This window comes from Fundulus heteroclitus, chromosome 3 (assembly GCF_011125445.2).
Source record: "Fundulus heteroclitus isolate FHET01 chromosome 3, MU-UCD_Fhet_4.1, whole genome shotgun sequence".
NCBI lineage: Eukaryota > Metazoa > Chordata > Actinopteri > Cyprinodontiformes > Fundulidae > Fundulus > Fundulus heteroclitus.
In genome coordinates, this window is record NC_046363.1 from 45,364,868 (window position 1) to 45,390,078 (window position 25,211).

The following is a 25,211-nucleotide window of genomic DNA, read 5'->3' on the forward strand; positions in this document are numbered from 1 at the left end:
CTCTCCTTCACTGCAACTAAAATGTAAAAAATATTAATTAATTTTAAAGTTTGTTAGTGAACAAACATTTAATGAATACATTTTTAACAACATAGAAAGGTGAAGTACCAGATTTAGTGAGACTGTTCACCTTTTCAGAGAGCTCAGCTTCGTCCTGATTGGCTGTTACGGGTCTGTAAAAAACGGGATTTTTTAAAGGGTTGCAGTGAAGAGCAGCGAGGAGTCAATATCTTATTGTCACAGAATCAGGTCAGGATTCTCACAGAGGAGTCGAGTTAACAGCAACACCGAGCAGGAAATTTAAAGCTTCACGGCTCAAAAGCTTTAAAGAGGCTCCAGTGAACATTATGCTGTGGATTTTTACACTTTCACATCAGATCGGAATTGGAGAACACGTCAGTTTATTTATTACCAGATGTAGTCAGACCTGTCTTTTTCTAACTGTCCATTCATGATCTTCAACCTTTAACCCGTAGTCTCAGATGGAGCTGTTGGGTTTCTGGTCACGTCCCTATGAATATAATATACATTATATTTCACTTTGAGAGGATGATCTGATGTGTTTTATTCTAGAGAGAAATATTATTCCTACAACGAGAATATCTCACATGGCTGATCTTCCCAAGGTGGACGTTGGAGCAGATCAAGTGTTTCTAACTGGGGGGGGGGGTCTATCTACATTAGTTATTAAGCAAGAAGCATGGCTGACCCTCAACAGTTCAGGACTGTGGGAGGAAGCCAGAGTAACCTGAGAGGACCAACATATGCACAGGGAGAAGATGCAAACTCCATGCTCAGACCCCTGGTTGGGATTTGAACCCAGGACCTTCTTGCTGTAAGGCAACAGTGCTATAAATTGGCCTGATAAATATGGCCAAAACTATGAATGTTTTTAAAACTAAACTGTCATTCAAGGATGTTTCTGTTCTGAGTAATATTTCGTTTCTATAAATGTGATATCTGCGATATACTGGCGACCTGTCCAGGGTGAACCCCGCCTCTCGCTCATTGAACGCTGGAGATAGTTTTAAAGTTTATATGAAGAAAGTATTCTTACTGCTGTAAGATGACTTTTATTTGAAACCATACTGTAATAGTCAAGGGGTAACTTCATATTAATATAGTTTGTCAATTATGTCAGTTTTGCTTTGTTCAGAGGTGATATTTTGATCATAATACGTCATCCATTGTATGTTTGACTTGTGATAATCCAGAAATTAAATGTATTCCAAGAACGTACATTTATCAAATATTACAAAACCAACTTTAAGAAGGACTTTATTCCTGACAAAAAAATAAACATTACATTACGGTGAAACAGGATTGGCTAAGGCCAAGTTCAAGTCCTCGTGGATTGAGAGGCAAAAACTCTGCAAGCTTTAGACCCGACCCGGCCAACATCTTTCAGTGTGGTTCCTGTTAAAGAAATTTCTCAGTTTCTGCTGAAAAATCTGCTTCACATCAAGTAGGAGCTAAAATAAATCAAACTTCTCACATACAAAACATAATATGACTAACAGCAACAATAATTATTACACATTTATTTCCAAAGGGAAATTCTTGTTTAATCAAAATGTTTCATTGAGTTTAAACAAAGTCTGAAAACAGATCACTGCATGTGCAGCTAACCACCGTTAACTGATGATCAAAGATAAAAGGTTGAATGTTTTGGTTTTTACTGATCTGTAAATAAGGAACGTCACGTCAGCAGGAACCAGGACCCCTCTGACCCACCCTTAGAACCGTCCATGGTTCCCCCTCATCGGTTCCTTCAGTCAGGTGAGGTTATTGATGACGAATCCCTCTTTCTCCTGAAGGATGGAGAAGAAAATGTCTTTGCAGGCATCACCAGCTCTCAGGCAGATGAAGATCTCCCTCATCTGAGACTGAGTGGTCTGCAGACGCAATATTTGGTCATAAGTTTCCTGCAGGATAACGTTCCTCTGTAAAAGTCCATCTAAGATGGGTGCAATGTTGGTGACTCTTTGGATCAACTCTTCTCTGTGTCTGTCCACAAAGTGCTCCCCTGTGGAGAAAGAATTGAGACAAAAGCTGATTTCATCCTGATGGAAAGCCTGAAAGTGAAAACATTTCATCCATAGAGAAAGCTCTGATTGGACCTCCTGCCACTTATGTGTCTCTAATGTTAACGACGTGCAGAAGAATGATTTTTAACTCTCAGTAACTTTCTGTCACTTCATACCTTCTGTCTTCACAGCAGCAGCTTCTGTTGGAGCGCCTCCTGCTGACACAAAGTGAGAGGAACAGAAATATTTCAGTGAAATAGTTTTAATTCAGCTTTAATGAGGATAAAACGTCCAGCAGGATCCAACCAAAGGCTTCCCTTCTTACTCGTACCATCATACTGGACTCTTGTGTTTCCAGCTAGTTATTGTGATTGTATAGAAGTTGCATGCTGGATGATTTACTTATGGGGATTATACATTTTTAAAATAGTTTTATCTTTTATCATCAGATTCCTTAAATCCCATTTTTCCCAAATAAATGAAGCATCTTACCTTCAAAGGAACCAGACTTGGGATGATCATCTAAAAAACAAAAACAATCGTAATGTTTTATATTCAGTTTCATTTCCGCCACTCTATATTTATCATTAAGGAGGAAATACAGCAGAGATGTAGCAGCAAAGCGCCAAACGCTTATCCTACGCTTGGGTTAGCTTTTCATTTTAATCAGTAAATGAATTTACACTAGAAGCATAATACGTGCGTACAGCGTGCGTTTTACGCTACGTGACCGTTAAATTAAGCAGTAAATACACCGGGTGCGTAACGTAAGCGGTGCAACTTCTAACACCTTGTTGATAAACTGAGACTCGACTATTATTTTGGGATAATTTCGGAAGTGAACTTTGACACAGGATGCTGTTTTTTCCGTTTGTTCCCTGCCAAACAGGAGCATATATGCGCAAAATTAGAAGTTCAATCTAATGTAGGCGTTGCATAGTGTAAATACGCGTATATTATGCTTCTAGTGTAAATTTATTGACCAAATAAAATGAAAAGCTAGCCTAAGTGCAGGATGCGTGTATGTTGCTTTGCTGCGCTGACGCGCTACAAACATGTCTGGTGTCTTTCCTCCTTTAGGTATATTTCCTCCCCATCCTGGACCCCACCTATTACACCAGCCCCCCCCAGGACCCTTCACGGATAAGTGGGTACAAACGATGGATCGATAATGAGCTGAACGATTGATGCTCATCAGGAGATATCTGAGTGGAAATGGAAAGATGTGATCATTAAGGCATAAACTGACCTTTCCGGATCTCGCAGTGCCAAACCTTTTCTGAACAAGTCTGCAGCAGCTCAAGGTTGAAGTTTCTGTCTGGATTCTGAATGAAAACCTCGTAGAAGTTTGGGTCCTGGCTGTCGTGCCTCAGAGTCATTTTCTGTGAAAGGACATGAAGTCAGTCTGACGTACAAAGACAAAAAGGTTCCCAGGCCATAAAGTCAGACTGGGACTAAACAGTTAGAATCAGTCTGTTAGTGTTTCCCTGAGATTCAGACTGAAAACCCAGTTTCTCCAGATGAGTCCAAACAGTACCGGGGGCTGAATTTTGGCGGTCTCTACGGTAGCTTTGAGAGCGAAGACACGGTCCATCTTCAGAGGCGTGTCTGGCCGCGGCTTCTTGATGACTTCATACCCGAGGGAGGTTTCTTCTCTGTGGATTGACTGTGAGGACAGCAAACAGTCGAGATGTTTCTCCTGGATTTTATCAACTGAAGACAAAGAAAACTGAAGAAATAAATTACAAATCATAAGAGAGTCCTCCCTCTCAGTAAGAGAAGCTAATAAACTGCCTTTATCCAGTTAAAATACGTCTGAAACGTCTTAATTCAGTTATTAGTTTCTTATTAGTTTCCGCTCTGAATCAAGGAGACGTTCTTTGAGCTGCAGGACTCTATATGAAGGTCTTCATCTGATCTGCCTGATTATTACAGGATGGTCAAGCAAACCTCATCATATGGTGCTGAGTGAGCTTAGATAGGTGGTTTAATGAAAGAACTGGGGATAAACACATCGCCACCAAGCTGTACTGGAAGAACAAAGCTCGGGCTGGATTATTAAATTTATGCCAGTAAGAAAAGATTATTATTATTATTAATATTGTCACATTCTAATTCTGGACCACAGAATCATGGGAAGGCTGACCAGACGGTCCACAGAGGGATGCATCCAACCATGTTCACAGAAAGTTGAGTGGAAGGACAAGGTGCCCCAACAACATGGATAGCTGCAGCCTTGACAACATAGTCAAGCAATTTCCATTCAAGAATTTGTAGAAACTTCACAAGTAGTAAATTGAGACTTTATCCTTAACCTTAACCAGGGCCTGCAATGAATTTGCTAACTTCTTTACTGAGAACATCCTAAAGATTAGAGGATCAGTTTGTACTACCATATCAACTCCAGAACCAAAGCTGTATCCAACTAGAACTGATCTTGACAAAATGTCCCAATTCAGCCAAATAAACCACAAAAGCTTAGAGCAGATCATTCAGCAGCTAAGTTCCTCCTCCTGCTGCCTTGATGTTCTACCCACAGCTTTCTTTAAGAAAGTTTTACCTGCCATAGCGTCTGATTTGACCCAGATAATAAACACGTCCCTTCTGTCAGGTGTTTTCTCCCAGTCCCTAAAAACAGCAATTATCAAACCACTGCTGAAAAAGAACAATTTAGACAAACTTCTACTCCAGAACTACAGACCCATCTCAAACCTCCCCCTGTTATGATATATTTTTCTGGGATGAACCCGGACACAGCACGCACACACAGAGTCAGTTCTTATGAGTGAGTTTTATTGAATAGTTTGGAAGATGGAGGATGAGACCAGAGTCTTTTCAACGGACGGAGGTGAAGGGTGTAGAAGCTGGCTGGCAGGTGGAGTGTGGAGAGACTGACCGGGAGGAACTCTGGAGCCGAGCACTGGAGAGCAGGACATCTGAGCCGAGCAGAGGCGAGCAGAGCATCGGAGCCGAACCGTGGCGAGCAGAACCTCAGAGCCGAGCAGATCATCAGAGTCGAGCAGATCATCAGAGTCGAGCAGAGGCGAGCAGAGCATCTGAGCCGAGCAGAGCATCAGAGCCGAGCAGAGGCGAGCAGAACGTCAGAGCCGAGCAGATCATCAGAGTCGAGCAGATCATCAGAGTCGAGCAGAGGCGAGCAGAGCATCTGAGCCGAGCAGAGCATCAGAGCCGGGCAGAGGCGAGCAGAACGTCAGAGCCGAGCAGATCATCAGAGTCGAGCAGAGGCGAGCAGAGCATCTGAGCCGAGCAGAGCATCAGAGCCGAGCAGAGGTGAGCAGAACGTCAGAGCCGAGCAGATCATCACAGGATGTCCGAGCCGAAGTGGAGGGCTGAACGTCCGAGCCGAGCGGTGGAGGTCTGAACGTCTGAGCCGAACGGTGGAGGTCTGAACGTCTGGGCTGAATACTGGAGGAAACAAAACTGTCGAAAAGTCTATGGGCTGACTGAAACAAGACCAGGTGAACGGAGTCTTCAGGCTGACGGGTACAAACGGAGCTGACAAGAAAAACTGGCAGGGACTGAGCGGGAGTGAACGCTATGGACCGGCGACGGGAACAGAAAGAGGTGAGTCTGATAAAGCGGTGGAAACAGGTGGAAGCAGTTGTGGGTTAATTGCAGCCTGCCAGGTGAAACTGATCAGGCTGCGCAGGAACAAGAGAGAGGGAGAGAGGCTCAGCATGCAGCCAATAAGCTGCATCCTGACAGTACCCCCCCCCCAAGGCCGGACACCGGACGGCCCAGAATCCCCACGCCGGGCGGGTGGAGGGGGCCCAGGAAGGCGGGCAAGAGTCGAAACCGAACTCTGAGGGACCAAAGAGCCTGCAAACACAAAAGGGGCCAGAGAATACGGGGAACCAAAGGGGCCAGAGAACACGGGGAACCAAGGAGCAAGAGAACACTGATGTGCCAAAGCCCAATCAGGGGGCGGCACATCAGGGAAAGGCACGAACGCTTGACTGCGCCGGGGGAAAAAGCGAGTGCTTGGCAGCGCTGGGGAAAGAGCGAGCGCAACACAGCGCCAAAGGGAAGGAACGGGCGCAACACAGCGCCAAAGGGAAGGAACGGGCGCAACACAGCGCCAAAGGGAAGGAACGGGCGCAACACAGCGCCAAAAGGGAAGGAACGGGCGTACACAGCGCCAAAGGGAAGGAACGGGCGCAACACAGCGCCAAAGGGAAGGAACGGGCGCAACACAGCGCCAAAGGGAAGGAACGGGCGCAACACAGCGCCAAAGGGAAGGAACGGGCGCAACACAGCGCCAAAGGGAAGGAACGGGCGCAACACAGCGCCAAAGGGAAGGAACGGGCGCAACACAGCGCCAAAGGGAAGGAACGGGCGCAACACAGCGCCAAAGGGAAGGAACGGACGTACACAACGCCAAAAGGGAAGGATCGGGCGTATGGAAACACCAAAAAGGGAAGGATCGGGCGTATGGAAACGCCAAGGGGAAGGAACGGGCGGATGGAAACGCCAAGGGCAAGGAACGGGCGTGTGGAAACGCCAAGGGCAAGGAACGGGCGTGTGGAAACGCCAAGGAGAAACAACGCCGAAGCGTGAGAGGAGCGCAGGGGCCCAAGGGGCGAGATCGCCGGGGCGTGAGGGAAACGCCGAGGCGAAACGGACGCATGACAGCGTCACGGGGAAAATATAGGCGTACGAAAACGCCAAGAGGGAAGAACGGACGTACTTAACGCCAAAGGAAAAGAACGGGCGTACAAAACGCCAAGGGGAAAGAACGGGCGTACTTAACGCCAAAGGGAAGGAACGAGCGTACTTAACGCCAAAGGGAAGGAACGGGCGTACTTAACGCCAAAGGGAAGGAACGGGCGTACTTAACGCCAAGGGGAAGGAACGGGCGTACTTAACGCCAAGGGAAAGGAACGGGCGTACTTAACGCCAAAGGGAAGGAACGGGCGTACTTAACGCCAAAGGGAAGGAACGGGCGTACTTAACGCCAGAGGGAAGAACAAGCGTACGACAACGCCAGAGGGAAGAACAGGCGTACGACAACGCCAGAGGGAAGAACAGGCGTACGACAACGCCAGAGGGAAGAACAGGCGTACGACAACGCCAGAGGGAAGAACAGGCGTACGACAACGCCAGAGGGAAGAACAGGCGTACGACAACGCCAGAGGGAAGAACAAGCGTACGACAACGCCAGAGGGAAGAACAGGCGTACGACAACGCCAGAGGGAAGAATAAGCGTACGACAACGCCAGAGGGAAGAACAAGCGTACGACAACGCCAGAGGGAAGAACAAGCGTACGACAACGCCAGAGGGAAGAACAAGCGTACGACAACGCCAGAGGGAAGAACAGGCGTACGACAACGCCAGAGGGAAGAACAGGCGTACGAAAACACCAAGGCTCAACAACTCCTGCTGGAACACGACTGGTGTACAGAAACGCCAGGGGAAAACCCGCCGGGGCGTGAGGGAAACACCGGGGCTTGGGGAAGAGAACGCCGGGCGCCAGGAAGAAGAATGCCGGGGCGCAAAGGGAACGCCGGGGCACAAGGGAAACAGGAATATCTAAAACACCAGGGAACAAGAACGGAGGACGTACTAACACGCCGAGGAACCGAGAAAAGAGGGCGTCCTAACACGCCGGGGAACCACGAATCAGAGGGCGTCCTAACACGCCGGGAAACCGAGAATCAGAGGGCGTCCTAACACGCTGGGGAACCGAGAATCAGAGGGCGTCCTAACACGCCGGGGAACACTAAATCTAAACGCCAGGAATACAAGACCTAAACACCAGGGAACTAGAGGGTGAGCTAGGCAGCAACAGGCCAAGCGCGCCAGAGGGCACAGACAGCGACTAAAGCACCGGAGGGCTCTGGCGGCGACCTGCGTGCACTGGGTAGCGACAGGCTGGCGTACCAGAGGGCTCAGCCGGCGACATAGGAGCGCCGGAGGGCTCTGGCAGCGACCTGCATGCGCAGGGCAGCGACAGTCTGGCGCACCAGAGGGCTCAGCCGGCGACATGGGTGCGCCGGAGGGCTCTGGCGGTGACCTGCGTGCGCTGGGCAGCGACAGGTTGGCGCACCAGAGGGCTCAGCCGGCAACATAGGAGCGCCGGAGGGCTCTGGCGGCAACCTGCAGGCGCAGGGCAGCGACAGTCTGGCGCACCAGAGGGCTCAGCCGGCGACATGGGTGCGCCGGAGGGCTCTGGCGGCGACCTGCATGCGCCTAAACAGGGGAACAACACAGAGACACTAGGGCAAGACAGAACAAACAACTACGGAAGGGAACTAAACTAACCTAAACAGGGCAAAACATACAACGAAAACAGGAGAAGGGTGTAGGGACCTAGAAAACGCAGGGCCCTTAGAGAGCGCAGGGACCTTAAAGAGCACTGGACTCCATCCAACGCAGGAACCCATACAGCGCAGGAACCCATAAGGCGCAGGAACCCCGACACCTAAATACTAAGGGGGAAAAAAAAAATAAAGACAAACAAAACTTAAGAAAAAACTAATACAGAACCAGACTAAAACTATAGGACTAGGACAGAAACTACAGGGGCTAGACAGGGACTACAGGTGCTAGACGAAACTACAGGGTTCAAAACTAGAACAGGAACTACAGGGTCTAAAACTGAGACTCAAAAACAAAAACTCAGAAGACTAAAGGCGAACCTAGAATACTAAATCAGAGCTAAGGCTAAAACAAGATGACGGAGAACAAAAAAAAACCCGAACTCGCTGACTAAGAAAACCAAAACTAGACTACTAAAGAAAAACCCGAATGACTAGAATAAACCTGGAACACAAAACCCGGACAAAAACAACAAAATAAAACACAATTCTCAAAAGCAACATAATTCTCAAAAAATCCTAAGTAAACCAAAAACTAAGGTTGAGCCAAAACAAAAGAACAGATGGCGGAAATAATTCTTCTAAAACAAATAAAAAAAATATACAAAAAGACTAGAAACAAAAGCAGAACTAGAACACAACACCAAAAAACAACTCCAAACAAAAACCAGAAGGCGCTGGGCAGCAACGTCTGAGTATGCTGGGCAGCAGCAAAAGTTAGCGCTGGGCAGCGACGGCGAGGAGCGCCGTCCTTAATGCTGAGCAGCGGGGAAGGCGGACCAGGAAAACAGAGTCAGAGGCGGGGCGTCGCGGATGCGACCCCGGCAGACGAACCAGGAGCGTGGCGTCGCAACTCAGCGACCCAGGCAAGACGAATCCAGGAGCGTGGCGTCGCAACTTTGCGACCCAGGCGAGACGAGACGGAAACGTGGAGTCGCAACTCAGCGACCCAGGCAAGACGAATCCAGGAGCGTGGCGTCGCAACTTTGCGACCCAGGCGAGATGAACCGGAGGCGAGGCAGATCCTACCAGCCTCTACACCAGGCTCTGTGCGTGCTCGGGTTCATCCCTTGGCCGGTCCATAATGTTATGATATATTTTTCTGGGATGAACCCGGACACAGCACGCACACACAGAGTCAGTTCTTATGAGTGAGTTTTATTGAATAGTTTGGAAGATGGAGGATGAGACCAGAGTCTTTTCAACGGACGGAGGTGAAGGGTGTAGAAGCTGGCTGGCAGGTGGAGTGTGGAGAGACTGACCGGGAGGAACTCTGGAGCCGAGCACTGGAGAGCAGGACATCTGAGCCGAGCAGAGGCGAGCAGAGCATCGGAGCCGAACCGTGGCGAGCAGAACCTCAGAGCCGAGCAGATCATCAGAGTCGAGCAGATCATCAGAGTCGAGCAGAGGCGAGCAGAGCATCTGAGCCGAGCAGAGCATCAGAGCCGAGCAGAGGCGAGCAGAACGTCAGAGCCGAGCAGATCATCAGAGTCGAGCAGATCATCAGAGTCGAGCAGAGGCGAGCAGAGCATCTGAGCCGAGCAGAGCATCAGAGCCGGGCAGAGGCGAGCAGAACGTCAGAGCCGAGCAGATCATCAGAGTCGAGCAGAGGCGAGCAGAGCATCTGAGCCGAGCAGAGCATCAGAGCCGAGCAGAGGTGAGCAGAACGTCAGAGCCGAGCAGATCATCACAGGATGTCCGAGCCGAAGTGGAGGGCTGAACGTCCGAGCCGAGCGGTGGAGGTCTGAACGTCTGAGCCGAACGGTGGAGGTCTGAACGTCTGGGCTGAATACTGGAGGAAACAAAACTGTCGAAAAGTCTATGGGCTGACTGAAACAGGACCAGGTGAACGGAGTCTTCAGGCTGACGGGTACAAACGGAGCTGACAAGAAAAACTGGCAGGGACTGAGCGGGAGTGAACGCTATGGACCGGCGACGGGAACAGAAAGAGGTGAGTCTGATAAAGCGGTGGAAACAGGTGGAAGCAGTTGTGGGTTAATTGCAGCCTGCCAGGTGAAACTGATCAGGCTGCGCAGGAACAAGAGAGAGGGAGAGAGGCTCAGCATGCAGCCAATAAGCTGCATCCTGACACCCCCTTATCAGTAAGATTATTGAAAAAGCTGTATTTCAACAATTAAAACACCTTCTTAACAACGACCAGCCGATTTGACGTTTTCCAGTCAGGTTTCCGTGCTCACCACAGTACAGAGACCGCCCTGATCAAGGTGTTTAATGACATCCATATAAACACAGACTGTGGAAGAACCACCGTGCTGGTTCTATTGGACCTCAGTGCAGCATTGATACTGTGGATCACTCCATCCTGTTAGAACGTCTGGAGAACTGGGTCGGCCTCTCTGCTACAGCTCTCTACTGGTTTAAATCCTACTTAAAGGACTTTTTTGTATCAGTAGGTGACTTTAGATTAGAGATGACAAAAATCACATGTGGGGTTCCCCAAGGGTCCATCCTGGGTCCCCTCCTATTCAATATCTACATGCTCCCTCTAGCTCAGATAATAAAAAACATCAGCTACCATCACTATGCAGACGACACACAGCTCTACATCACCATGTCACCAGGTGACTATGAACCAGTTCAGGCACTGAGTAAATGCCTAGAAGAAATCAATGCATGGTTGTGTCAAAACTTTCTTCAATTGAATAAAAACAAAACAGAAGTAATAATTTCTGGACCAATAGAGGAGAGATCCAGAGTTGGCTCACAGCTTCAGCTGCTTCAGCTAAAAACCACCAATCAGGCCTGAAACTTGGGAGTAGTGATGGACTCACACCTGAACCTCCATCTAAAGACAATTACAAAGTGGACCTTCTAGACCCTGGAGAACATTTCCAGGACTAAAGGACTGATGTCTGAGCAGTCTCACCAAAGTGGATCAGACAACTGCAGCTGATCCAGAACCTGCTGCCCGCGTCCTCACTAAGACTAAGAAAGTAGAGAACATGGACCCGGTTCTGAAGTCCTTCCATGGCTCCCTAGATCTCAGAGAATAGACTTTAAAATCCTTCTGTTAGTCTATAAATCCCTGAATTAGCACCTAAATCCATCACAGACTTTTCTTTTCCTTTGACTATTCTAGTTAAACTGTTTCACTGAAACAGCGTTAGTTCAAGTTTGTAGTCCAAATGTTTTAAATATTTGCTTTTAGTTTCAATTTTCCCATTTTTATTTTGTTTCTTCATTTAATTCCAACTTGCTTGTATTCAGTTTTTATTTTCCTACATTTTAATTACGTAAAGCACTTTCCATTGTCTATCAATACAGATAAATTTGTCTTGTCTTAGTGCTTTCAACTCTGCTTCTTTTCAGTATTTATGACCTTTAGCTTATAAGCTTTTGATACTATTTCAAACTGCTGTCTAATGAAATACTTTCCTCCAAACTTGAACTTTGTTGGATTTTTTGTTTTTGTTTTTGGGGGGGACTTTTTTTGGCTCTAGTGGCTTGCTTTTTGTGACAGTAGGCTGACTGGAAGGGAGTGGAAGAGGGGGAGACCAAGGGTCGGATTCTAACCCAGATCAACCGCATCGAGCACTAAGGCCTCCATATATCTTTAATTATTTAAATCTAAGTAGGAACAAACTGTGTCAATAATGATGCTGAATATCAGTAGGTTCTGCTGCCCACTTGTTCTGCTTTCTGTTGAAAGGAGAAACTTCATTCTCAAAAGGACATTAATTGTGTTTAAATGAAGGATGTAATGATGAAAATAAGAAGAGTCACCAGTTTCAGTGCAGGGTCCAGTGGGATCAGGTAGATGTGCAGTTTGAGGAACGGCGTCTTGGGCTGATAGTAAATCAATGTGTTGCAGGTGATTTTTGGAGGGAAAAAATAATTTATCAGAGCTGCTAACAAAGAGAAAACAGGATCTCTTATTCTGACATGCGTCGCTGTGACCCCGGTCACTTTTTCCAAAACATCTCCGCTGTCATTCACATGTAGGACTGCAAAGTTCTCCAGTAACTGAGGAACACCATCTGAAACAGCAGAACGAGAAGCTCATGGATAAACATCTGAATCGGCCCTGAAAACACCAACTATAAATAAATTAGAATATATTTCTTTGCTCCTACCGATGCAGACCCAGTGGGGCAGCTGCACCTCCATCATCTTCCCACTGAAGACGGTGATGTCCATTAACGGACCTGCAGGCCGGTATCCTCTGCCTTCCATCCTCAGCATGTGTCCGTTCCAGGAGCAGAACCGGTACCGAAAGCTGACCTTTTCCTCACAGACCCAACGCAGACCAGAGACCCGACACTCAAAGTGGCCCGCTTCAGACCGGAGGCTGAAATTAAAGAAGTTTGAGTTATTTATGTGAGAATATGGTTTATTGTTAAAAAATTAAACATCAGGGAAACAGTTTTGTGTAAAACACAAAGTGAGCTGTAGGTTCTGCACAGCCGGAGCTTTATGTACAGAAGACCAGCAGCTCTTATACTAAAGGTTGGCGGTAGGGAAAAATCCTGAATTCAGATGTACAAAACTGCGCAGATGGGTCAGTATTGCCTTGATATATCCTATGGTGCGTGGAATTGGATGTACCTGCAGGGCCGCCCCAATTACATCTGGAAATCAGTAAAAATAGCCGGAAGTCACCCGCTGCCACGCGTCCAAATAACCATCAGTGCTGCATCAGACATCAGTGATTCACTTAAGAAACTGGCTGAAAATATAATGTTTTTCTCATCAAACCCATCCTGTTCTACAATATTAAACTCAAAAGGCGGTGCAGCTGCTGCCTTGAGCTCAAGTAGGCTGTAACTAGGGTTGTCAAAAAGATTGGTACTTTGAAAAGTATCAATACTCAAACGCTGTATCCCGATACAATACTAATTTGGCATGGTATCGATACCAAATATTTTAGCATATGAGGCAAACGAAGAAGAGAAACTTAAAGATCTTGACAAGCCTGTGTGCAAACCGACCTTTAAAGTGTTTGGCCAAATAAAACTTGGTCAAACATCTCAAGGACCGACACCCTGGCCTTCATGGTGAATTCTGACAGGTTAATAAATTAAAGTTTCCATTCATAATTTATTATGAATGGAATAAATTATGAATGGACATATTATTGATGTTAGCGCGATCAGTGGTCATGCTAATTTATTTAGCATTTATTTGCAAAGTTATTTAATAAAAAACATAGCCGTTATTTAATCATTTATAAGGGATAACAACAGAAAGAACATGTTAACTTCTGTTCTCATTAACCCCCTTTCAGCAGCCAGAGCCACAGCCAAAGGAGCAGTGGAAGTGTGGGTGTGCTGCAACCCCACACTGGATTGAAACTGTAACCTGCGCCATAGTCAGTGTGAGCCTTGGGGAAATACTGCAGACGTTGTGTCCGCACATCTCATTTCCGCGTGGAACCTTAAGCTTTAAGAACTCCATAGATCAGCCGCGTGTGCTACCACTGCACCACTGCTGCGCACCAAGGCAGGTCAAAAGTATGCATGGATTAAAGCAGACTTTTATGTAACACTGATTTTTGCACATGCCAAGTTGGATGTTAAGCATTGCGCTGCAAGTTCTTTTTGGCGTATGCAAGCTTCGTACATGAGCCCCCTGCTCTTCTTGGGTTTTACCGGTAGGTTGGAGCTTCGTCTGGAGATGTCCAGTCCTCCTCAGGGTCAACTTTGGTCCAGCTGCAGGAGTCCTGCTGCAGGGCATCATTCCAGAGGTTGCTTTTTCACACTTTACTTAGATTAAACAAAGTAAAGACCAGGACCATAAAATGGATCCATTACCTCGGCACTTTTACAATCCACCAGATCCAAACTTGGTGAAAGTTCTTCTGGAAACACAGTGAGGTTGCAGCATTAAAATCATTAAGGCGATCAGAACGTTCTCTGTTCTGACAGAACAGAGATTTATTTAATATGACTGACAGCTAAAGATAAACACATTTTTATCTTATTTTTTAACTGCTGGTCAAAGTTGGACATATTCTTCCCCTTGAAACAGAACATTTAATGATTGGCTGCCAGGGACCCGTTTTTAAACCTGTTGGTAGTCACATGCTCAGACTTACCAACGGGTTTAAATAAATCTTCTTGAATGCTTTTATGTTATGAATATAAAGTTATGAATGCCTCATTGTAATGCTTTACCTACTTTTCTTATGTATATTCCTTATGTACTTGATCAGATATGGGTTATATCACCAGGTGACACTGAGCCAGCCCTCTCTGAACATCGGACTTACCATCAGGTTTAAATTCAGGTCCCTCGCAGTCATCTCGAGTTTGCCCTGATGAAGGCCAAAGAGATGAAACACGTTGACATTTTTTAGCCATTTGGCCATGTTTAAATGAAGGCTTTTTTAGAAGAATCGTCACTTTTTGAGTGCCTGAGTTTACTGTTCTTTACTTGTTTCAAATAGATATTAATGAGGATAAACATCCTGAAGGACCCAGGAGTAGAGAAGGTCCTCACCTTTGATCCCAGAGCTGGTCTGTGGAAGCATCTTTAGCAGATCGGTTCTGTTCATATCCATAAAGACTTTCCTGGTTTCCTCCACAGCCCTCGGCCCCAGCTCCTCCACCATCACATCCACCAGATCGCTTTTGCTTTTAATTTCTGTCACGCTCCAACCCGTTACTTCTGACATACGCTCCTGATAAACCATCCGCTGCAGGAGTTTCTTAAATACTTGAAACTCTGACCTATTCAGACAGCTGAATGTTTCCAAAAGCAGCTTTTTGACAACTGCCATTATTGCCACCTGGAATATTAAGGACAATTATGAAGTATTTAATAAATTCTCCAAAACAAGAACAATAATACAACACATTAATCCATCTGGTAAAAGGAACTTGTTTGTTTTTTTCTGAAAATATATATTTTTATAGAATGATCCTTTGCATTGGTTAACCTCATTGGGACTTTCGACATCTTTCATAACATTTTTTCAGATCATTCTACATGTATATGATCTTTTTTTAAACCTTTAAAGCCTGATCTAGGTAATTGTGAGGAATCTTCACATTAAAAAAAGAAAATCTTATATTGTTCCTTTAAACAAAGAAAACAGGCTTTCAAAATTTCTTTGTATCATTGTTGATGCGTAAGACCAAAAAATACTTTTTCTTCATGTTTTATGCATTTTTATATAGGGTGTGTAAAATATATTAAACCTCTATTGGTTCAACTTTGGTTCAACTTTGTTGAAGAGGTAGAGGTCTCAGAAATATTGGATTAAAAGTGAATACAAAACAAAATATTTGGAGTTTTAGGGTTATGAGTCACATTATTTATTTTTACTGAGTATCTTTCGCAAATTGCCAAATATGTTTAAAATCAACATTGAATGTTTCTCTTCTTGGCTCTTTAAAGGGGACACATCCTGCAAATTCCACTTTAATCCATCTTGGTGTCTGCGTAGATATCTTTATATTCTGGTTGTGTCATATTTTTCAATTATTCATTGAGTTTTGTCTGTTTTCTATTACGTATTTGTTTTAACAATTACGTTACAGTATTTGCTGCAGAGCTGCTAAATGAGGTCAATCAATTTAACAAATCCACCATTTTTTTCTCAGAGAAATTTCTTGTTCCAGCCTGAGGGATGTCGGAGCTACAAGTGAGAAAATGTTTTGGTTGTTGGGTGTTTTAAACTACACAATTCATTACGCCATTCAGCAGCAGACTACAAAAATGGCTAAACAGGGTGGAGTGGAACCAACTGCGACCTGAAAGTGTTGAGTGCATCCTTTAGATTTAAAGAGACAGTACCAAAACAAGTTGCTCCCAGACACGCCTCAGACCAGGGGTAAAAGACGGGCTGTGTGGCAACAATAACGAGGAATTCAGACCAAAACTGCACCTACACTTTATATAGAACGCAACTGTTTGCTTTCAATGTCAAAAGAAAGGATTTAAAAACATGATATTTGGTTTAAGGCTTTTCTGTTCTGTCTCTCAGCAGAGAAGGTCACCCCCCCACCCCTGCTGCTGCTGTATCTTGTCTTTCTGAGCTCTCTCTTCATATCATCCAAACTCTGGAAACTATGGATCTGGTCAGCTGGTCTCTCAATGCTATTGATCAAATTTCTTCAACGAGAAGGCAGGGAAAAGGGGACACATCCTGTCCTGATGGGACACATTACGTGGGATACACCCTAGATTCTTGGAACAGGTGGAAAATTGTGTTTTTCGATTTTGTCAGTCAAGGACGTGGAAGACGTATACATGTTTGGATTCATGATACTCGGATTTCTTCTATTTGGATTCGGAGGATTTGTACCAACAAATGTCGGTAGCAATTATGGTCTCGATCAGGCTGCCTGCTGCATATGATGCGATCACTAAGGCCGTGAACGAGCAGAACCATAAGTTGGAGGAGCAGAGCTGTAAGCTAGATGTGATGGAACGCAGACTGGCTTCAGTGGTTGAACTCTGAAATGAGATGGGATAAAATCTGGATGTGAAACGCGGAAAAAAGCCCAACAAATTTGGAATATTGGATTAGAGATGTGGAGCCAGTGACAAAGGACTTTAAAGCTGACGGAAAAGTTGGTGGAGCTTGTTCTCAAAACAAATAGTGTATTTGGATTAGGTTTCCCTACTTTTCTAAAACTCCCCTGGATGTTATGGCGGGAGGGCCCAGAACTACTCCCCCGCTCCCTTCTCCCCCGCGGACATCTGTGGATGCATTCAGAACTGTTGCGCCGGTTGATAAACTTTCCATCATATCAAGGAAAATGGCCCTCTGGTCAGTGTTCATGGACAAACTGAACAAACATTCACTCACCCTTGTCTGGTCATATGTGCTTTTCTCGTGCGAGGTTTTTTAATTTTTCAAACTGTATCCTGGAAAAGGATAAAGTGTGAAATATGTATTTATTTTACTCTCCCTCCCCAAATGTGTCTCCGATCTTTTCACATAGTTAAAGGCAGCGCCCTATCGTAACCTCGTCAGGCGGGGTCCTCAGCAGCAAGGCCTCAGTCAATCGTTTCCCCGAAATGTTTGTGATGTATGCGATGAACGGTTGTACTGGAACTGTAATTTCCCTCTGGGATTATTAAAGTATTTCTGATTCTGATTTTTTGCAGCATGAAAGCTGGGTTATTACTCACTTTCTGGATCAGAGCGGAGCTCCGTTTCCTCTCAAAGCATTTCTCTAAGGAAAGAAGCAGAAAATCATTTACACCACTAAATATTGAATAAATAATGTTTCCTGTTGAACGTATTTATCCTCTTACTTTCTACGTATTCTGTCAGGCTGAACACCAGATCGGGCCTCTCCATCTTGGCAAACAGTTCTTCAATCTTGTCCACGGGGTTGTGGCTGTAGGTCTGCACCATCAAAAGCACGGTTTCCTGCAGACCCGCCTTCATGCCCAGCAACCTCCATGAGATGCTTAAATATGGACCGTTACACTGATCCCAACTAAGGATGTTCTGGATAGCTTTTACATCCCGGAAAGTCAGATCAGCCAGCTGTTCCAGCAGCAGCTTTACAACAGACTCTGTGTCTTTTACCTGGTGGAGAACAAAATGCTTACGATTAACGCCACAAGGACAGGAAGAGTTAAGCTGCTGAAAAAATAACAAGTCGGTAGATTTTGCTTTAGTCATGTTATGTTAAACTGGTTACTTACTTCCTGCTTCAGTTCAGACCAAAAATCCTCCACAAGGGGTTCAACTGGAAGGAAGATTAGTGATTCAGGTCATTTGGTCTTAATATTCAAATGTTTGCACAGGCTAATTAAATATTCAAAAACAAAGCAGGGAGGAAGAACTACAGGCGTCAGTGCTTCAACTTTAAAACTGGGTTTAAAAGTTAAAAACATCCAACGGGACATTTCTGTGACTGTGAGAGTTTAATAGCACTTTCTGTGACTTACTGGTGCAAAATTACTGAAAATATTTAAAAGATCACATCTGGAATGAAGAATCACATAAAATGTATAAACTAAATACAATAAATTGCTGTTTCTCTATAATATCTGATTTTGTTTAATTTCTGCAAACTTCTAGTTCAAAAGTAATTTTTTCTAAATATATTATTGTAGGGAATTAATATTAATAATTCAATTGACCTATTTACATATTATTAACAGGTTTGCTCATGTTACCTTTAAAGCTTGAACTTTCCACTAGAAGGTCTTCTACCAGATCGGACCATTCCATGTCCATCAGAACCTCGTGGGTCACCTGCAGATACCGATCTCCACACGTTCTCCACATCCTATTCACTAACTCTGCCCTGTTTGCAAACTCCATCACGCTCCATGGGATTTGTGGAAGACCCTTCTGGAACTGAGTCAGCTGCAGGAACCATTTGAATTTTTGGAACTCGTGCTCTTTCAGATCAGTCAGTGTTTTCAGAACCAAGTCCTTCAAGGCAGCTACAGCTGAAACCTAAAAGAATCAAAAGAAAATGTTTTTCTTTGCAGTCATTAGAAAATGGTTAGATGATTTTAATGATTTTAATTTAAAGGGGACATAACATGCAAAATCCACTTTTTCAGCCATTGAATGTCTTTCTTTGTGTGCTTGGGGTCTCTGGAAGTACTGAACAGTTGAATTTAGTCTTCCAAAGCGTTATTTAGATAACTTTGGATTCTTTTTGGGTCATATTTGTCCAGCGCTTCAGAATTTCCTTTTACATAGAGCTTAAATAAGGTAATGGGTGTCCCACCATTTTTCCACCATGTTTAGTTGTTGCTTCAATTTTGGAGTCCCACCTTAAGGATGCGAAAGCCCTCAGTGGACCAGTCTAAATGTTCGGTTGTGTGATCTTTCTGAAAACATTTCAACACCTATCCAGGAGTCTTTGTCAGTTCTGGCGGCTCGCACTGAGCAATCTGCAGTTGGAGCGCTGCTGTTTCTAAGGACATGGAGGTCCATCCTCCGAGGTACATTCTCAGTCAGATACAGATCAGTGACCCAATGCCACTGTCCTGGGTCATTAGAAGCTTTTGCTTGGTGTGAGTGGAGGACTTGGTCACCTGAATCATGACGAGATGCTGATGTAATCTGAATGATGGGGAATGTGCGGCTTGGGGACTAAACTATGGCAGCTATTAGTTTGCTGTTGCAATTACGCGGCTAACTGAGAATTTGCACAGGCATGTTGTTGGGTGTATTAACCCACAAAAGTCACTCCTCCAGCCAAAATCATCAGAACTTTGTTGACGTGCCTGGTTAAATGTATCGATCGTGGGATTGTACCCGCATCAGTTGGGAAAGTCCTCCTCATTTATGTGAAGCACTTCAAGAATCAAAGTTTTAGTAAGTTCTGCCAGTAATGAAGAGACTTCACCTGACTGAGGCCTCAGTTCCTTCTGAGTATAGAAACGAAGGACAGCAACGTGGCGAGCTGCCGGTAACTCTGAAATATCAACAGACTTTATTTTGGATCTCATAGAGTTTGAGTTTCTTGAGAGCGCGGCCGTAGTGCCCATTTCAATAAGCATTATGATAATAGCAGCATTGATTTCTCTTGCTTTGGGTCAGACTCTGGCTTGAACATGTAAGGCTGAATCGAAACAGCTTTCGCTGACATTTTTCAAATGAATTTTGGAATAAAAAGTTTCTCTTGCTTTAGATAATAGTATCTCAGCAATTAAACTACAAAGATGTTGAAGGGGATGGAGAGGACTGCTGTGGTAGATGGCGGTGTGTGAAAGGTCACAGCAACACAGTGTAAAAAAGACGCTCTGTGGAGCTTCACTGACAAAGAACTCAGACCAAAGCAGTTCCACTTTACATAGACCACAACTGAAGGATCTGAATGTGTAAGGGATTTAAAAGTATGATAATTGCCCTTTAAGGTATTCCCACCGCCTTTCAGTGCTGTGGGCTGGGTTAGTTGGGGAACATTTCTCTGAATCATCGGCTGTAAAACCTGGCAAACACCAGCGCAACAAGAACGAGCTTGAGGAAGGAAACGTCTCGTAGCAGACGGACGAAAAAAGTCCAGTATGAGTCGACCGATGCTCCTAAAACTACAAAAGGGCAAAGGGGGAAAACGGCCGCTTAAAAAGAGCCTTTATGCCTCCTTAACATCCTTAAAATCTGAAGACGTAGGCAAAGAATTAACCATAAAAATATCTTCCCCATTGGATCATTTTAATTCTTTGTTAATGTGTGGTATGAACTTTACCAGGTCTTTACCCGACCAAATAAATATTATATGATGCTTTCCTCTGAAGGGTCGCAAACATCTGACTTTACTCACTCTGCATATTTCTTCTTCATCAAACCGTTTTCCTGTGGAGACATGTGGGAATTTAAATTAAGAAAAATTATGTTGCAAAACAGTAAAGTTAAAATAGAAAATAAGCATTAGAAATGTTATATTATGGACAATGTTAACTTTTTCTGTTAAATCTGTTTTTTCATGTGAATGCTTTGTCTTTCATTTCTTACTTTTGGCTCTGGATCCGCTGTCCTCCATCTGTTCCCCCTGATCCGTCCTCCTAAAGGACTTTAAAATCTTCTCTGCCACCTCCATGGGTCAGCACCACTAAAAACACAATTTTCTTTAGCTCCAGCCTTCCCAGATGCACCCGTTCAAAGTTCATAAGGGTCCTACTCAGAAAACGTGTCTTAAAGGCCTTCTGCTCACTGGGACTCAGATCAGCCAGTGTTTCTAGCAGCAGCTCTACCCTCACCTGTTCATGTTATAGCATGTTCACAGACCAGGAGTAAGTTTTCAGCTTTGATGGCTGCAAATGATCACGTCACAGTAATAGTAGAGATTTCATCAATCAACTGGACGGACAGACGGAAAAGGATGTGTCCAAACCCAGAGGCTGCATCCTTCGAAGGCCAGATTTGTAGGCCGATTACGTCACGTCGATGTTGTCCAGATTAGAGAACTCCTTAGAAAGCAGGCCAACGAATGTTTCCTTCTTCTCCCTAGATTGAAGATGTGTGTCCTTCGTGGCCCACCCTATCCAGGATAAGTGAAAATCTATGAATAAAGTGGGAGATAAGACGTTTCTGTGACATAATAGTAACTTTAAAAAGGTTTTTGGGTGAGAATTTAGCTATGTAAAGCGGAAATATCTTCTTGGTGAATTGACATATCGCTTAATCGCAAAAGTGCTCTGACTTCCACAGTGAGTTAAAAGCAGAAATACTTCAGTCAGATATCTAATGTTAATTTATTGTTCTCTACAAATAAATGAATTTAAACAGTTCAGAAAGTTAGAGTTAGCGTTGAAGTTCCTTTAAAGGTTTTACTGAGAAATTTTATTTTTGTAGTATCCATTAGCAAGAAGTAGTGTAGTTGGATTTTATTTTATTAAGTATACAGTATAATCTTAAGACTTAATATTAATGTACTTAATCTTAGACTTCTCTGTTCAGTGGAGTGCTGGGTAATCGGGAGGACCGGGCCATCTCCAGATGGACCGGTTCATCTGTGGGCCGGTGTGGGGGACTAGTATACACACACACACATTATTTGTTTTCTAAAGATAAGACAGCAACTAAGTTGTTTTGTTTTGCATTCACTTTAAATGCCTAGATGGTCACTGAAGGTCACTGATGGGCTGAAAAGGCCAGAATTAAAAAGAGAAAAGTCTTGGAAGAGGATGCTGCAAAGCATGCAAAGCTCTAACGCGTCTTCCAGGTGACGGACAGAAGTGACAAAAGCTAAATCACTAGCGCTGGTGGTACAGCTTGTTTGGGGCTAATAAGCTAATATCAGACTCAGCTCAGAATTGGCAAAGTGATATTCGCGTAATTCACTGCTGTGTTTTAAGAATTAACTGTATAATTTGGGAAAATTTTATATCAATATAGCTATGAGAGCATAATTTAGATTATAAAGTAACCAACTAATAATTTATTTACATGCACTACTAGTGCATGTTTTGGGAATCAAAAAATGTTTATTTAATGAAAGTAATTAATCAACCAACTAACCTATCAATTGAATTATTTTTGTAGCACCTGAGAGGTATCAAACAAAATTAAATCAAACCTGCTAGTGCATATTATGTCATATTATTACGTTTTTAAATAAATTCGAACTTTCATGCTGAAATTGTTAATTTTATGCTTTAAACAAAGACACATGCGGTATTACAAATCAATACCCAACAGCATGAATACATTTTGTATTTTAATAAAGAAAATTGTTGGATTTTCATTTAAATTTGTTTCACTCTCACATGTAGAGAGTGAAATTGGCAATAACAGATTAATAAGTATAACATTATGGCCCAAGCCTGAGCCTTCTCTACACACACCAACAATAATTTCTTCATATTTTTAGGTGCTCTGCATGCACACATGGATACACAGGGTCTTTTTTTAAACGCCTAGTGTGTTCTTTAAAGTTTCCAGGTCATTCCAGCGTGTTACACTACTCTGCATGCAACCAGGGCTGGAGCTTAAGGACAGTTTTGCACAGCTTCTTGCATGTGTCTGTACTCTGTAGCTCCAGGGTACCTAATTAGGTAACATGATTGAGCCTTAGATTGTGGAATATGGCAATAAAAGATTATTAATCATAAAATTATGGTCCATCTGTTGGTTTTCTGCATTGTTCTCATCAAGTAAAAACTCACCTTCAGAACCAATCTCAGCACAAAGTAGTGATGCTCATCACATGATCTACTTTCCCCAGTTATTGATACCGTAAACTGCAAATAATACGGGCAAAATTGCTCCCTCTGCGTTCACTCTCATTGGGTCCTATGCCAGCCTTGAGTAGGAGAGACCCATCCAATATGGTGGCGACGCAGGATAATAATAATAATTAGCACGTAATGAGAAGTTTACTATAAACTATATGCCCGTAAACAAAGAGACTTCGAAGGATGCAGCCTGCATCTGGGCACACTAAAACATTGCTTCCTTGTGTGATATCATGGCAAAGTCAAAGTCAAAAAAAGGAAAAAAATAAAATATTAAAATAAAATAAAGCAGAACAGATCTGACAAGAGAAATCGCAAAAATAGAGACCCATGGCTGGTTTTATTTAAACCAGAAAGAAGCGGGAGGAGGACGGCAGCGGCTCTACAATAAATCTGATTAACACGGAAGAAACCAGGAAACGGAAATAACAGAAACGTTTTATTCTGGCGTAAAGATACGCAAATGAAAATGATGGCGACATGTTCTTCCAACAGTCCTAAAACTCTGATGACCAGAGGAACTCTTCCTCCAGTTTCCGTTTCACGGGGTGATGCGGAAGTAAACGGAATGTTTTATTAAAGAACCCGAACCGGGCCGGACTCGGACACAGCGGGGTTCTGCTTCCTCCCCGCTGCAGCGGCAGTCAACGCGTTCAGCTCCACAGAGAACAAGGAGAACATCTCCTACCTGCAGCTGGTGCTCCCTCTCTGCAATCCTGCAGCTTTCTCTCATTTTACTGCAGGATCTCTGCAGGATTCAGAAACCCGCCGCCTTCCACAGCACCGGTGTTGAACACACGCTGGCGCTCAGGTTACCTGCTGAACCGGGCCATCCCGGGGCAGGTGTGGCCTATCAGAACCTCAAACAGGAATAAAACAACATTGGATTTGTGTGAAATTCGCTAAGATAAAACAAAATCAGGAAAGTTTACACTTTGCGCTCATTTGCTGGGTTGTAAACCAATTGTTTTTTATTTTCAGACCAACTCATTTCAACAGGACAGAATGTACTCAATACTTTTTAAATATTTAATGTTTCTTTTTAATCAGGCACTCGTGTTGTCGCCCCCAGGAAGTTTGTTGCGAGGAGGATAGTTTCACTTTCACTTTGCCACTATCCGATCCACTGAGCTATATTATACACTGGAGTGCTGATTTTGCCGAAAATCTGAAGTCACTGGCCGCCATCTTGCTACTCCCTACTCTCACAGAATCCCACAGGATTTGGTTGCAACAACAAGCAGTTTTCTGGCTGAGTGAAAACGTTTCACAGGTAATTCTACAGTCAGTGGATGTACTAACACTATCAACTACTAGGAAATTAGGTGCTGAAATATTTTACATGTTATTCATATTAAATATATATACGTGTGTATATATAAGTATGTGTATATATGTATACAAATATGTAAATATATGTTCTTGTATATTGTTATTTATATATTTATAAATGTTATATATATATATATATATATATATATATATATATATATATATATATAAATAAAATGCAAAATATTTCAGCACATGACTTTCTCATTACTTAATAGTTTTAGAACATAACATAAAAGTATATGACATTTGACATTTTAAAAGTTTTAAGCCCCCCCTAAACATGAGAAAATCCTGGTTATTAGATGCTGCAGCGCACATATTTCCTAGTTACTGAGGGAAAATAGGGAGTACCAATATGGCGGCCGGTGGCTTCAAAGCGACTCGTTCCAACAGCGGGCGATTAGCACTCCAGTGTATAATATAGCTCAGTGATCCGATCTGATAGCACGATTCGCGCCATCTATAGACAATCTACGTAGACGCCTCGGTGAGCGGGCTCTGCCTATGCTGAGGATGCGTCAGAGCGTCCGCCATGTTGAATGTGGCAAATCTGCTGTTAGACTCAGGCACTTAAACAGTATCAGAGGGAATTTAATCTCAGAATATACTTTATATTCGTAATATTTTAATTTTTTGTAGTATTACGAGTTTATTTTCGTATCCCTTTGGCTTCATTCTCCTGACAAGAAGGGGCTCTGAGCTGATCCTTGATGCAGTCCCTCCTCCACCTTGGACTCATCTGTCACACCTACAGCGCATCTCACCACGGTCCTACAGCTCTCATACATGTCCTCCACCACTCTAACAAACTTCTCTGCTCCTCCAGGCTTTGTCAAACAATTCCACATCTGCTCTCCTTGCAACCTGTCATTTGCTTTCTCTAGA

The 25,211-nt window shown here is 43.9% G+C and overlaps 1 protein-coding gene and 1 long non-coding RNA gene across 5 annotated transcripts in view; one reads left to right on the plus strand and one right to left on the minus strand.

Moving 5' to 3' along the window:
• LOC118562717 overlaps nucleotides 1–12,579 on the plus strand; it is a 22,704-nt gene extending 10,125 nt beyond the window's left edge. The window contains exon 3 of the long non-coding RNA XR_004930780.1: nucleotides 12,469–12,579. This is a non-coding gene — a long non-coding RNA (uncharacterized LOC118562717). The remainder of the gene's footprint in view (nucleotides 1–12,468) is intronic.
• Nucleotides 1,262–23,920, minus strand: LOC105923587 (NACHT, LRR and PYD domains-containing protein 1b allele 1). Of its 4 annotated transcripts, none has more exons than XM_036135520.1 (18): nucleotides 23,680–23,920; nucleotides 20,770–20,866; nucleotides 20,579–20,610; nucleotides 18,471–18,756; nucleotides 17,994–18,037; nucleotides 17,595–17,874; nucleotides 17,469–17,512; nucleotides 14,826–15,114; nucleotides 14,596–14,640; nucleotides 14,138–14,181; nucleotides 13,976–14,049; nucleotides 12,461–12,675; nucleotides 12,111–12,364; nucleotides 3,565–3,756; nucleotides 3,277–3,409; nucleotides 2,520–2,549; nucleotides 2,204–2,245; nucleotides 1,262–2,026 (listed from the first exon to the last, which is right to left on the minus strand). In XM_036135520.1, exons 2-18 carry the CDS (start codon nucleotides 20,852–20,854, stop codon nucleotides 1,776–1,778), a joined length of 2,340 nt encoding a protein of 779 aa, XP_035991413.1. In that variant the 5' UTR covers nucleotides 20,855–20,866; nucleotides 23,680–23,920; the 3' UTR covers nucleotides 1,262–1,775. The 4 variants fall into 4 exon arrangements, with proteins under 4 accessions (XP_035991413.1, XP_035991415.1, XP_035991412.1 ...); XM_036135522.1 differs by having other exon boundaries at nucleotides 3,565–3,693; nucleotides 14,138–14,184; nucleotides 23,680–23,917; XM_036135519.1 differs by having other exon boundaries at nucleotides 2,204–2,242; nucleotides 14,138–14,184; nucleotides 23,680–23,917.
• Between the last annotated feature and the right edge of the window lie 1,291 nt (nucleotides 23,921–25,211).

Coding starts and splice junctions, on each gene's coding strand:
- LOC105923587 (XM_036135520.1), bottom strand. CDS start 20,854: ATGGAGGTGGCAGAGAAGATTTTAAAGTCCTTTAGGAGGACGGATCAG. Junction 14,050..14,137: donor TGGATTGTAAAAGTGCCGAG/GTAATGGATCCA, acceptor GATGCCCTGCAG/CAGGACTCCTGCAGCTGGAC. Junction 12,676..13,975: donor GACGAAGCTCCAACCTACCG/GTAAAACCCAAG, acceptor CTTTAATTTCAG/CCTCCGGTCTGAAGCGGGCC.